Source organism: Stigmatopora argus, chromosome 11, assembly GCF_051989625.1.
Source record: "Stigmatopora argus isolate UIUO_Sarg chromosome 11, RoL_Sarg_1.0, whole genome shotgun sequence".
In the NCBI taxonomy this organism is placed as follows: domain Eukaryota; kingdom Metazoa; phylum Chordata; class Actinopteri; order Syngnathiformes; family Syngnathidae; genus Stigmatopora; species Stigmatopora argus.
The window spans coordinates 11,055,151-11,070,000 of record NC_135397.1 but is presented as its reverse complement, the minus strand read 5'-3'; the positions used below and the strand labels follow the sequence as shown (position 1 = coordinate 11,070,000).

At 39.3% G+C, this 14,850-nt stretch overlaps 1 protein-coding gene and 1 long non-coding RNA gene across 2 annotated transcripts in view; one reads left to right on the top strand and one right to left on the bottom strand.

Annotated features, from left to right (window-relative positions):
• LOC144084241 (uncharacterized) overlaps positions 1-13,770 on the top strand; it is a 22,673-nt gene extending 8,903 nt beyond the window's left edge. The window contains exons 3-7 of the long non-coding RNA XR_013303747.1: positions 3,182-3,321; positions 10,529-10,611; positions 10,751-10,786; positions 10,991-11,045; positions 13,315-13,770. This is a non-coding gene — a long non-coding RNA (uncharacterized LOC144084241). The remainder of the gene's footprint in view (positions 1-3,181; positions 3,322-10,528; positions 10,612-10,750; positions 10,787-10,990; positions 11,046-13,314) is intronic.
• On the bottom strand, positions 11,129-12,523 carry LOC144084240 (uncharacterized). Its single transcript, XM_077612430.1, has 5 exons — positions 12,332-12,523; positions 12,152-12,252; positions 11,534-11,575; positions 11,395-11,453; positions 11,129-11,260 (listed from the first exon to the last, which is right to left on the bottom strand). The coding sequence occupies exons 1-5, from the start codon at positions 12,345-12,347 to the stop codon at positions 11,131-11,133; spliced, it is 348 nt and encodes a 115-aa protein (XP_077468556.1). The 5' UTR covers positions 12,348-12,523; the 3' UTR covers positions 11,129-11,130.
• Positions 13,771-14,850: the final 1,080 nt, after the last annotated feature.

The window sequence follows — 14,850 nt, the reverse complement described above, 5'->3', positions numbered from 1 at the left end:
GACCATAGTGGCGGAAACACTGGGACCAGTATAGGGTATACCGTTTTGTTTTGAAGCAGTTTAAGCCTGGGATTACATTTTAGAATTTGTAGGGGTTCCGAACAGGTTCCCAGTGGAACTCCCTGGGAATTTAAGAAGGAATTCCCCAGTTAAACATGGAATTCGATTGAGTGTAGGCTTCTATTGACGGCAATAGATGTCAAACTTCATTTGAATTGGGAGGAAATGGAAAAAAAGTAAATCTGCTGCTGGACCTTCTAAAAAAATCTTACAAACTTGAACTGGAAGTTAAATTGTTGGTGTTTGAAGCAATGTATATTTAACGATGTCAGAATTTTAAGGGTTCTGAACACGTTCCAGGTGGAATGTCTTACAAGTCTATGAATAAAAATAAACAGGAATCCCAATTTTCTGATTTGAAGCCATTAAGAATGACAAAAATGAAAATGTTGGCATTCTTGCCAAGGGAACTCCTTTGAAGTTTAGGCAGAAAATCCTCATTCACACTGAATTTAGTGGTTGCAAACACCTGAAAATCAACATTCTGGAATTTTTTGGTTTCAAGTGATTTGTAAAATGTAAGGTTATCAAAAACATTCCCAGACAAACCTTTAGGAAATTTAGAGGAAAAAATACCACAATTAACACAAAAGTTAAGTATAGACATTTTGATTTATTACCATTTTAGTCATTTTCATTTCACCCAAAAAGTCTCAAATATTCAGTCAAGCACGAAGTTGGGCAGTTTGATTCAATGCAGTTTATTCAGATACAAACCTCCGAATTGGAAGTCCTTTCCAAGTGGAACTTCTTGGAAATTTTGGAATAAAAAGACAACATGGACCTTAGTGGCCATAAAAGTCTCAAGAAACCCGATGCAGATTTTTGGCACCGCCCTCCCCAAATCCATCACCTTTTATACAGGCGCCGCCTCATACATCATCACACACGTGCCCTGTGGACTTGTCATCCTTTTGGGTTACGGTCAAGCCGGCGCTCCCCTCATGATGTCTCCTTACTGCTCTGTAATTTCCTGCCTTTTCTCCCCCGGCTTTTCGTTCTTGTCTAGCATGTTTTCCTGTGAAGAATGCGTCTCCTGTCGCTACACCAACAAGAGGCTAAACAACCTATTTTGCCGTCTGACTCAGTAAATGAAGCGCCCAAAACATTCCAAGAATTCTTTTAAGTGTTGTGTGTGTGTGTGTGTATAGACAAAAATTGACGCCACTGAGCGAATCCCATTCATGCACAGGTTTAATACATGTTAACTGGGATGGCTGAATGAATAAATACAAAAAAAATGTGCTTAGTGAATTAATTTTTAAGCTTATTTAAAGAGTCAGAGACACATTTTATACATATTTATGGAATGAAAAATACAAGTGCACCAAGCTGTCGCTATACTGTAGCTAAATTGTAAAAAAAACGTTTTGATATAGTAAATAAATAACATTTTGAATATAATAATACATTAAAACAATAAAAAAATATAATTATGAAAAAAAGTTTTTTGTTAACGTTATATATATATACAGAGAAAATATATATTTTTTAAAGCATCAGAATAATGTGGCTCTGGTGGTCAACCAGAATGGCAGATTTGATTAGGTAACAATGTCAATGGAAGGGTTGGCATGAACATATTTTGAGTACCACTGGCAGAACAAGATGTCCAATTCATTTGAGCAGGGAGGTTGGCTCAGTTCAAATGGATTTGAGTTGTAAACTGATTCCAATTCACGGCAGAGGGATGATTGGACGCTGAAAGAGTTAATATCTCCAACCTTCCTGTGCAACACAAGCAACGTTTAAAGAGGCGCTGTCTGTTTTGCTCTCTTGGCGTTGACGCTTCTGCGGCGACTCCACTAATGGCGCCGTAATTTCCAGCCTCGCCTTTGATGTTTCCCTGACGCGTTACCTGGAGCCTGCACTTCTCTTGAGGTTTTTTCAGGACGGGGCGGACTCGCCCTATAGGCCCTCAGTAGCCTAATTAAATGTAATTGCTACATTTTTTTTCTTGAGCAGTGCCCCCGCCAAACGGGGAAGCCTTGTAATAAGGGAGATTGCATGAAGGGTCCGAGGATCACAGACGCCAAACAGGAGACGAGTGGAGACGTCCACCCCCCAAAAAAACTTCACCCCTCTTCACTATGTCGCCTTCTCTGTCCTGAGCAGACCTAGTCATTACTTCCCTTTTTGTGTTGCGAGCTCAAAATGTTCATTCAAACTGGAAAAAAGTCATGCTAGTCAAGTGATTTTAAAAATTTGATTTCATTTTTGTCATTTGAATTGAATGATTTGACTGTTTTGGTTCAAAATGACTCGAGAGAATAAAGGGAACGTTATCAGACCTACCGTATGCATGCATGTACATCTATGTGTATGTATGTATGTGTGCTTATATGTATGTGTGCTTATGTGTGTATGTATGTATATATGTGCTTATATATGTGTATGTATATATGTGCTTATATATGTGTGTATGTATATGTGTGTGTGTGTGTATGTATGTATATATGTGTATATGTGTGTGTGTGTGTATGTATGTATATTTGTGCTTATATATGTGTATATGTATGTGTGTGGGTGTGTGTATGTATATTTGTGCTTATATATGTGTATATGTATGTGTGTGGGTGTGTGTATGTATATGTATTTCAGCAACACACTTATTTATTTATATATTTATTCATATATTTATTTATTAACTTATTACCTATCTATTTATGTCTAAAATGCCTTTCCTATTTCTGCTTCCTCACCCTTTTGCTATTGTAACAAAGAAATTTCCTGAATACGGGATGAATAAAGTTATCCAATCCAATCCTTCTCATATCAAACTATCACGGTCACAAAATGAATTTTGCAATTACTTGATGAAGGAATATCTTATTTAACTCAAATTTGCAGAGCAGGCATGTGATGAGAAGACAAAGGGTCATCGGGCAAAGGTCACAGAAGTCAAAACTCTGGTGTTGCATTTTGGCTAGTGTCCTTAATGTTTTGGGGGTCATTGTTTTTAGATCCTCCAAGTCCCTCTTGGTTGTTAAAAAGAGGGGGTGCGAAAGGCAATGTAGGTGGCGTGGAAGGATAGGTGCATATTTGCGTATTTTAGTCACTTCATGTTGATTTATGTTTTACTCCCTGTTGATTTTGGTCTCTTCCTGTTCATTTTTGCAAGGACTCCAGGCCCTATCCAGTCTGTTTTCCTATTCCTCCTCTACCATATCTGAATCAAATGATCAACTCATCACCAAGCTCGCCAGAAGCTTGATTGATAACGACCCTGACCGGAATTGGGCCTACAGTGACACTTGAAAGGTAACACTTGAAAGTTTATTCTTTGGCCATGCATAGTATTTAAATGAGACGCCTATAAAGGACTAATGTCGGGATTTAATGTACTTCATGGATTGTCGCTCGTTATCTCCACAAATCGTTCCGATTCCCTGATTTCTCTGCCACTCTTTTCGTAGTTAATCATGGTTCAGATGCATGGCAAGATGCAGACATCCCCCCCTCACCCCCCCATTTTATTCCGCACCACAAATTGATCTCATGCTGCGTCATGATTTACTGTCTCCGTTACGGTAATCACTACCAGATTCGCGCTCACCGTCGACGACACCAGCGGCTGCTGGAAACTTTGACAGACAGTAGGACTATAGATATCATGCATAAGTCTAGATGTCTAAAAGTGTAGACGGAGATGTAAATAACTGGTAGCCATTTTTGTGTCAGGGCCACACTTAAATTATCCCTACATTGATGAATTCTTGACAGACTTATGAGCTGTTTTAACATTACTTATTAACTCATTGGCCCTCCCAGTTAAAATAGATTGGACGTCTATTGTTGTCAAGTGGGGAGATTTCTACTTTGAGCTTTTCCATTCGTGCCAGCTGAAATCAGGCAGTGATAAATCTTCCAATTGAGCGATTCAATGGGTCACCCTCGCATGGAGGCTTTCAACGGCTTAATTTATGTGTGTGTCACATAAATATGATGCACTTCCTTCCTAAAAAGGGAAATGCGCAAGCATGTATTTTTGTGGGCCTCTGAATTGGGCAAAAGTGTTTGATCTAAGCATGCAAATGTGACATTCGACATGATTGCTACGTTTCTTTGAAGATGCCAATTGACTTTCATGTCAATCTTAAATCGTTCATCCTTCTTGAACTGTTTGCGTATAAGTGTCGACGTAATACAATTTGCTCTATTTACCGTGAATGAATCGTTTCATTTATGGCATCGTTTCATGGTGTTTTATGTAACGATATATAGGATAATTGTTCATTTGTCTAAATATAACATATTTAGGTACTCCTGTATTTGGTGGGGAAAAATCCTAAAAATAAGTGTTTACATAATGTAAAATTAACAAATGCAAATCATGAATTACAATTCAATTTGATTTAATTGCTATTATTAAATATTTCAAGAAGTGGCATGATTGAGGAATGTAGTGAATTTATTATTGTTCATTCACACAATTGGAAAGTAATGCATGCATATTTATCTATTTTATTATAGTTATTTTAAATGCTTAGGTTATTCATGACTGATTTTTGTCACTGTTAAATAATTCATGCAAATTTATCAGAAAATAAATGAATTTAAATGTAATTGAAATTTAACAATATTTTTGATTAAACATTTTTATATTTAATAGAATAATACAGAAAAAAATCCACTGATTTCATTAGTGTTAAATTTTTTAAAAACAACTAAAACATTGCTAATTTTAATTGTATATATGAATTATTATTATTTGGATCATTTATTAATAATTAGAGTGGTAGTTTAAGGGAAATAATTTAAATGTTTTTTTTTCTTCATATTTTTGTTTTGTTTATTTATTTTGAAACAAAATGTCCATACATTTTGGGAAGTGGACTTCTCTGTTTGGGCGTCTGCACCCGTATTCTGACCCCAGATATAAATACAAAAATGGCTCTCTTTAAGGAGCTGCACTCAGTTGCACCTCATGTATCTTCATAAAATTGCAAATTGCCTTATACTGGAAGCAATTTAAATGCTCACGGGCATTCCAAAATACCACGCGTAAAGTGGCTGATAGCAAAGAAGCACCCACAGACAAAATAACGGTGTGGTCGGCTAAACCCCCCAAAACCACAGGCTCGAACACCCTGTTAACCGAGCACACAAGGTTTCGATTTTTGGCCGCCGTCGTGTGTGAATCATTGGGGTACGCACACCCAGATAAAGAAAGTGCTGATGTCACCCGCATATTTTCTACACGATGACAGCTTTTGTTTGCCTCCAACAATTGCCAACACTTATGTTGAGGTCGTCTAACTTTTCTGACTCGTTGGGCGACCAGCTGCGAAACGACACTCCCTTCTCGACATATTTTCAGCAGATTGGTGTCATTGTGTTAGACATGATATATTGACGGCGCTACACGTCCAGTTATTTTGAATTAGAGGGATGAATGAACATTCATTCAGGCAATGGGGCATTTTTGTCCCATTAGAACTGGAACCTTACACAAGGTGAATGGAATTATGAACACTTCCAAGGAAATTTGCAGTTAGTGTTATCATTCAAATTTAAAAAAAAGCTTATAAATGAGAATAGCTGAAGTTAGAAGCCAAGAGACTTTAAATTGTCTCAAGAATGGTGTCTGTTTGATACTAGAAATCTCACCTACACTTCTTTAAGGGTGTGCACAGTCGTGTAACACCATTTCAATCTAGAAAAGTTTAAAAATGTCCCAATTGAGTTTTGTTTCTGATAGGTCTGAAAAACAACTTGAGGAGCAGGTTAAGAAAGAGTGAGACCAATTTAAAGAAAATAGGATTATTACCAGACTGGAGAAATGGGGAGAACTCAATGATATAACATTTTCATCTTGGTTTAATTGTTTTCTAAAACAGAAAAAAAGGCATTTGAGCAGGGATGTGTAGACTACTATACCCGCAGTATATTGAAAATATAAGAAGCAAAGAGCCGCGGGCTTGATTGTGAGTGCGGATGGTCGTTTCTCTGTCATAGCTCTCTCTGTGCCCTACGATTGACTGGCGACCAGTCTATAGTGTAGTCGGCCTTTCGCCCCAAGTCAGCTGGGATAGGCTCCAGCAACCCCCTCAACCCTTACAAGGTTGAACAGAGCAGTAGATACTACTTTGTGAATGTTTACATGTCTAGAGAGCTAGAAAATAATTATTAGCTGGCACGTTTAACATGAGATGGTGTTTATTACTGTAATTGATCATAAAGACAGTCTGATGAGGCTCCCCACCTCCCTACCCCTCCTCTAGTGGTCGCTCCTCCATGATGAAAGCATCCCATAATCCCACTGGAATGACAGTGGACAAAATAGGGATAAGAGCCGGGAGGAAATTGCAGTACAAACAGCCAGATGAGTGCCAGCAACACGGCCCAGTGAATACGCTTTCGTGTGTTTGCGGAGGGCTTCAAGCATGCACTCAATCCTTTGAGCCGTTAGCAACAGGTGACCTGGGGGGAGATACAGTGACAGATTTGAAGGCCCCCCGAGGTGTAAGGGTTCATCAGTGGAAATATATTAATGCCCTGCGTGGAAAAACAGGAGGTTAGGCCAGGATGCTAATCTTCTCCTTCCTTACAGGAGGCGTCTAGTTGAATGGTATGCGACTATGGATGGTGTGTTTATGTAGCTACTTTAATACGAGAGTATGTTTTCTCTTATATTGCATATAATTTGCTCAATAACAGTCGAATATGTTATTAAGTTACCGCAGAACTTCAACAGGGCAGGAAAGAACGCAACCGATTAACTGTTTGTGTTCTAGATGGAAGATGGGAATGTTCTACAGTGGAATTAGGATCGTTTTGGGATAGCAAATTTTGTAAAGTGTAACTTAGGACCAACACAAGGAATGTGAAAACAAGCAATTTAATAATTTAATGGGCAGTGGCGGCAACAGCTTTAATGGTAACAAATGAGCCAGTAAACTCAAAATGATCTGTCATCACGGTTCAAAACAAAGTCTCTTTCTTGCACTACTTTACCTGCCAAACTGCACAGAGCATGCGGCAAGGGTTAAAAAAAAACTCACCAGGAAGTCATTTCTAGTCTAGGGACCAACTGTGCTTTTGGGGAAAAATGCTGTTCTCGCAATCACATATTCCATTTTGGCTGACTTTTTGAGTTTTCGTTTTAAAAACAGACATTCATGTAAACGACTCCCATAAACAGGACTGCTTTAACACATTTTTGGTCGTGTGTGTAAAAGCCCCCAAGTCTGGAGTGCAAGACCCAAAAATAACAAGCAGAAAAAAAACGACTCTAGAATTCAAATTGCAGGTTTGGAATTAAGAATCGGGCTGTGACGGGGAGTAAACATCCCAAACGTCACATTAAATGGCTGCTTTTTGGCCCGGCGCGTCATACAGTGGCAGCCCAAAGTGTCCCAGACGCCACAGACACAGATATTAAAAAGCCATTCGCATGGGGCATAGATTTGTACGCTGATATGTTAGCGAGCCGGGCCCACGACCGAGGCGCCGAACCCACTGCCTGTCTCCGCTGCGCTTTAGCCACTATTATGCTAGATTGAAAGGGCAAGACGTTTTGGCTGCTGTCATCTTGTGTCAGAGCACCGCAGGGACCGCGACGTGGTTAAACGGGCTCATAAATAAACACCACACGCAGGCACTCGGCGGCCCCGCGGTTTTGGCCGAGTCTCCTGGCTACGCCCCTTTATCCCGCCCCGTGCCAAGCGCCAGACCCTACGCTCGGGCTTCATAAGTCATCGAGCAGACTGATGCCCCCGCCTTCCCCCAGTGCATTCCGATACGTAGGCTCCCCCTCGTCCCTGGCTGCGCTCAAGCAACACCGCTGTGACAAGCGGTGATGGAAAAACTGAGGGCTTCTCTCGCAAAGCGGTCTTGGGGTCCCCTGCGTGAAGGTCGCCCCTCCCTCGCTGCCCACCCGGGTCTCTGTCGCTGCCCTGTCTGTCTTCTCCTGGAGTGGGGACCACACAGATGTTCCAAACCACATCCAAGCCGTCTGGCTGGTACCAACACTTGAACACTCACACACACACGTAGAGCAAACTAACGAGATGCCAAGCAACAAAACGGTGCCTGCCGAAGCAACGCACGCATCTTTGTTTAAAAACAACGAGGGTTGGAAACTCTGCTAGACCATCTCAAAGGCAACTTGTCACGTTGCGTACGAGATGAGCTTGCACTTGGGAAAAGTGGCAGACAAAAAAAATTATACTCATAGTTCCAAGGGAGCTTTGATCCACACAAATGAGAATAACACATGACGACGCAAATGTGAAATGGAAGCTTACATGGCCTGATTGCGTCGAAGGCCCTTAACCCAAAATAATCGGCACCAGCCCGGAAGATGAGACCACCCTTCCGGGGTTTGCTACGCACCAAATTTCGCTGGTTTGTATTCACAACAGCCCGAAAAGTCCACACCGCATACTTTAGTGTGGAACAAAAGATGCAATATGCCCTTGAATCCAAACCAACAGTGGTTCTTTTGAGAATCCTGTCTGAAACCAGGTCAAGACCCGCAACCAAGACCTGCCAATATTCAAGACTAGTCCGACATTTCCATTCAATATATGTATCCATAAAGTATGGGAGCATATCAGTTTTATTTAAGCTAGCTACTGTTTTAATACCCCTGAAAAGGAGTCAAAGCCACCAATTACTCATGTGGGTACGCGAGCATGAGCGCCTAGCCCACTCAAGCACGAGGCGGGTGTGGGAACGCGCGGTTTCAGCGACACTGGCACCAACGGCGGTTTCGGAGTAAAATACTCATTTGGAGAAAACGAGGCCTGCACCTCAGCCCAGACCGCATGGCGTTTAAATCATTTTGCCTTAATTGCTTTTTAACAAGGCTGCCTACTGCGTCGACATTCGGCGTTGACATTGCGGACGCTGAAACGCTGGCAAGTCTGGACACGTAGGAGCGTGACACCCATTTTTGGGAGAAACTCCGATGATGCTCCCTTGTAAAAAGCAACAAGGAGCGAAAAGCAGAACGGCGTCGCCAGCACGGCTCTAATTGGAGATGCCGGTGCGCAGTTGCACGAGATAAGATGCGACGGCGCATCGAGGCACGAGTGAGGCCAAGGCTTTCATTAAGGGAGCCAGACGCTTTTCTGGGCGGGATGCCTTTGAAATAGCTGTGTCTGTCTCTTAAGCCTTATGTTTTGTCGCTTTCTCAAGAGCAGTGTTGGGTGGAACGCATTACTGTAATATAATTACTTTTTACCGTAACAAGCAAAGCATTATTTTTCTGAAAATATAATAACTTTGCAGTTTTACGCTTTCATTACTTGCTAGTTTGTGTATTATTCTTTTCATTCATTATAAACATTGCTTAACCTTGTCAGGGTCGCGGGGTATTATGAAACATGAAATGCTATGCTATATGAAAGGAAAATAATTTCACTGAGTCTGAATTTTACCAATTGACCATTTTTACATTTTTTTTTTATAAAGTCAAAGTTCTATTAACATGAGGTAAACAACAAATGTTCAAAATTAGGTTTTCATTTTCCACCACATCAGGAATATTTATTGCTATTTACTTACTTTTTGCCTAAATATTAGAAATGTTGTCAATGAAAAGATACCAGTTTGCTTATTTTGTACCCATTTGAATAATTCTGCATTGTTATGAGCTAATATTAGATTCTATCTAAAAGTACATAACATGAAATTAGACATTTTAAAAATGTTTTTTGTTGTTTTTTTATTTTCAATATTAATATTTGTTTATATTTATGTTTAGATGTTCTTCTATTCATTTTCAGACAAATATTTTTAAAAAATAAAAAAGATTTAGTGTTGCCCTTTAAAAAAAATGACATACCCGAATGTACCCTCAGTTTAAGCAGTCCCCCAAAAGTAAAATATGTAAAAATGCATAAAATATGTAAAAAAAAAAGGTGTAAAAACATGCCTGCCAGAATTATATTGTATCACCTAGTCATGTATGACAGAAAAAAAGGAAGCAAAAGTAAAAAAGAAAAAGGAAAAAAGTACACTTATTATTTAAAGTAATATCCCGTAGGTTTTCCCACAAGTCTCAGAGTCGCACCAAAATCATAAAATGATACATTAACATGATTTATGACTACTTTTGGGGTCCATGGGTATTACCGGCATCAACGCTTACAGCATGTCCCCATTTAGTGGTTTAATAAAGCCACACAATATATTTCACACAAATATGCAACGACGCCCGGGAGTGTTCCAGCAAATTTTTAGATCAGCTTTTGCCAGATTTCTTTTTTTTTTCTTCATATTTTTAAAATTCTCTTTTCAGTCAGTTTTGCATTACGTCACGTACTGATATTGTTGATTAATAGCGCTACCTGGTGGTCATTTTAAGGTCAAAAACGAAAACCTAATATGACATGGTTCAGAAAAGCTTAAGAAAATACTATTTACAAGATCACAGGAGCGAAGACTGGGTCAGATCAACGTAAAACTCGTTCCAAAAAAACACCATCTATTGAATCTCCATATATGATATGTTTTGCAGGCATTGTCCCACATCCAGACTCTGGAGGACCAGGTGATCTTCTGTGAAGATGCCTCTCTTGCATCATGTGGTGCTTCTGGAAGGTTAATGTATTTGTTTATTGTAGAATATTCAAATCAAATAAAAGCTTAAAACATTGTAACTCAATGGCATATCTCATGTATTACATTGCCATGGTGAGTTTTCACTGAACATAAATTGTGTTGTGCCCCTCTTTTATAGGTAAAGTCCACAGCTCATGGTGGCCAAACTCATAAGGTAAGGATATTTCTAAAGATTAGAAACCTAATTTAATGTTGGCTTATAAGTATATATTTTTATGGTACAACTATAAGTCTTTATTTTCCTCCTAAAACTGTTTCAAAAATACTTCTAAGTCTATTTTTTCCTAAATATTTGGCAAGATTTAATTCCAAGTGTAGAAATCTGTATGTATCTAACTGTCTTGTCTTATGTCTGCAGGTGGAGAAAAATAAGATGGGCCACATTAATCAACACTTCAATGTGATGCCAACTCGTAAGTGTGTTAATGTTTTCTTGTAGATAAAAACTTATGTTACTTGCATTCTTTTGCCATGTAAATGAAGAATAAGACATGCATACTATTCAAGAACATTTATTATTTTCCATTTATCAAGGTAGGTTCGCATAGGCCATCCAGCTTTTAAAAATGGAGCGATGCAAACGTCCCCCTGTAATTGGACGAAAAATCTCTTCTTGGCGTTGGAATTCCTGAAGGAAAAAAAAGTCAAGGGACCCATAGACCAGGTCCAACATTTAAAAAAACTGGGAACTAATTACATAAAAAAATTGGACCAAAAACAACCAAGTTAGGTATTTTCTATCAACATCAAAAGTAGACCTACCAGGAAGGTGCTTTTTCCCCATAACGTCTCTTTTGCTCAGTCATTAGGCCTTCATCCCACTGGAAAAGGCAAGCAACATTAAAGCCACAGGAGCTACCTTGACTTCTCTGGTCTTCTCGTTGATTTTGACAGCTTTCACCTGCATTGTCACCTCTTCCACCGTCGCCGTGGCTTTGAACCTCTACGAAACAACACAGCGTGATTATGTAATTGCTTATTTAACCATTTGGATGCACAAACAACCCACATTCATTTCATCCTGGATGAGTTTTTCAGTCAGTCATTTCAAATCCATTCATTTTTAAAAATACATGCCCCAAAACGTCACCATTGCTTCTGTTATTCTCTAAAATGGTTATTTTACCATATGTTTAAACTTGAGTGAAAACTGACCCCTGCACTATTGTTATATGAATGTCTCACTTAGGTTTTGTCAAAACCACATTTAAAACTAAAAATGAAAAGGTCCAAGCTCTGAGGTCTTTCCTTAAGAAAGTGAAGGGAAAACAAGCCCAGGGTAAAGGTGTATAAACGTATATTCTATAAGTGTACTGTTTATTCCTTACACTTCCACTGATGGCACTTGTGTGGGTGCTATTAGAAATCAACATCAAACCAGTTAGTGTTTTTTCATTTAAAATTTGAATGTATCATAATGAAAAACAAGCTAATTGAGCAAAGCCTTGAATACTGAACCCTGACATTTAATTATTACACGGATAGAGATAATAGAAAATAGTATTTAAAAATGACTCACTTTGCAGACAAACAGCTCGTTATGGCGTCGACAAGCTGCTCCTTGTTGGGCGTTTAGGCCACATTCTTGATGTCTCCCAGCAGTCTGTGCTCGTTGAGGAACTGAAACACACGACGGAATGATTTCTTTTTAAACATAAGGAGCTATAGGTAACGCAATGTAGCCAATTTGTTTGCAAACATTTTTGTGCGTCCATCCACGTGGGGTTACATCACGCGAACCAAGCATGCTCCCGTCAAAAAGCACTCTTAATCAGAACTGGGGCTTCAAAATCCCCAAATAACAACGTGCCGAATGCGCTGCAGTGTCCTGGAAGAACTTTATCAAGTCTTTCTTCGGTAAATCGTCACTTCTGAGCTGCTCTGCAGCCACTCCCGTACCGGCTCCTGGCTCATCCGCCATTTTGAAGGCCATTTGAACTTTTGACCTTGCTCATGCATACAAAAAATAGACAAAACAAATACGTTGTTTTCATAATAACGTGTTTTAGACTAAAACGCATCTACGCCTTCAGTATTGCTTCGTCTGAATATAAGCAACCCTAAATAAGTATTTTAAAGCAGCTCGCTACAGATACACTTTGGTAGCTCTGACTTGTCCACTCTATCACTAGCCAATCATAGTTTGTGAAAGCGATGACGTATCCCTACGTTGGTGTCGGCAACTCTAAATCTGATAGGTTAAAGCAACAGTTTTATGGACGCTTATTTTATCCTGCAGGGCCTGCAGAACTGATTGTGAAGGCCCTGACCCTGGCAACAAATAATGGGTGAAATGTGCTTGGTTAAATGCTTAAATATGAAAAAACACATCTGGAAGCAGCGCAACCAGGGTAAAAGCAATGAAAGGAAAAGGACAATTTGGAATTATTTAATAAGTATTCTTGGATAAAATATAATTAATATCAGTCTGGAATTCAGATATGTCTTAGGCCAGCAGGGAAGGCCTTGCAGGCCCTGACGGTCGACCACTGGAGAGGACTGACCTGGGATCGACCCCTCGACTACAGAACTATTAGGCAAACGTGCCAACCACTCGTCCTCCGGGACGCCAGACAGAGACAATTAAATAGTTTACATAGATATTTTATAAATGGATTTTTCTTTTTTTGAGAGGTCGAGTTAACACTTTTTAATTGAAAGTTCAATTGTGAATTTTTGCAGGGCTGTCGGCTGTTGGCACCCCGACAGTGACATGACAAGTTTGCAATACTTTGCACTGGAAATTTTCTTCAGATCTGTAACCAAGGATGGGCCAGGCCACACGCCGCAGGCAAATCTAATTAGCGAGCGATGATGTGTGCATATGGAGGGGGCCGATTCCTAATCTGTAGCCGGGGGCCTGCACTGCCAAAAGGTAAGAGTTAAATCGATCAGTGGGAAAATTCCAAATCCTCTACATGCCCTGAAGAGGACACACCAAATGTTTATGAAATGGATTTTTAGTAGGTTGCAGCAAGTTGGAGCCTGTGGGAAAGCTTTGGTGAGTTTAGCATTGATTGGGAGCATTTAAAGACTTCTGCCTCTCAAGAGGATAGAGTTGAGGCAGAAAAAAAATGTATCAGGGGTGGGACCTTAACGTGTTGTGATAAATTATATAAAGTAAGATTTTAAAAAATCATTTTGATTCACCCAGTCAATAAAACAATGAAATAAGATAGCTGAATGCCAATCACTGTCAATGGCAGTTAAACACTAAATATGCAAATAAAGAAATAGAAAGGAAGCATTGGAGGGATACTTAGATACAAAGAAAAAGTATGAATAATCACATGTGAGAAATTTAAAATTAAGTTGGAAAAATACAACTCAAAATTGTAAAAGCCTAAAATAAAAAAAAATAAAAACCTTAACATGTTTTAAAAAGTATACGCCATACAAGTACTTACTTTGGCCAGCAGATGACGATGTAACGCCGCGATGCAGCCCAACTAGTATTGCCATAATATAATATGTACTTACATTTTGAACTTATAATGAATACTCAAAAAATGCTCGATACACAAGACACGTTTCGATATTATAAAAAGGAACAAAATGTTTTTTTAATTAAAAATATCCTCTATCACCTTCACTATTAAGACCAGTGAAAAATCCAATTTCTGGTGGCGTGTAGTATAAAATCAAATAAAGAAATGCCGCCAATATTTAGTGGTAATACTATGCAACACACTCAAATGAAAACTGAATAATAAAACTTCTACTTTCATGCTTTGCAATACTTCTGACTCCCCTAATATAAACCAAGAGAGCTTGCCTAACACATTTTAAATTCCTGAATAATCTGCAGTAAAATGATTCACTCTTCACAGAGGAGAAAGAATTTACACAACAACCATTTCTCATCAAGTCTGATTTCTGCTGTTTTTCCTAATTTCCTCAATGAAATTATGCAAGTACCTACTGACTACATGTTGGAATTCAAACAGCACAGATAAATGAAATATACTACTCACCTGTGGGAGGGGGAACGTCCCAGCCGGCTGTAAAATGCACCAAACTGCCAAACTGGGAAAGCCTACAGAGTGTTTACCTTCAAAGTAAAAACCTGAGCATGTTAATAAACATTCACAGCGACATCCAGCAATCAAACAAAATGACCCTACAGCAGATGGCGAGTGCGCGGCAGTGTTGTTGCCACATGGGCTGATGGGAATAGTTCAAAGCTCGCTGCTCGATATTACGACAAAGGGATCGAGC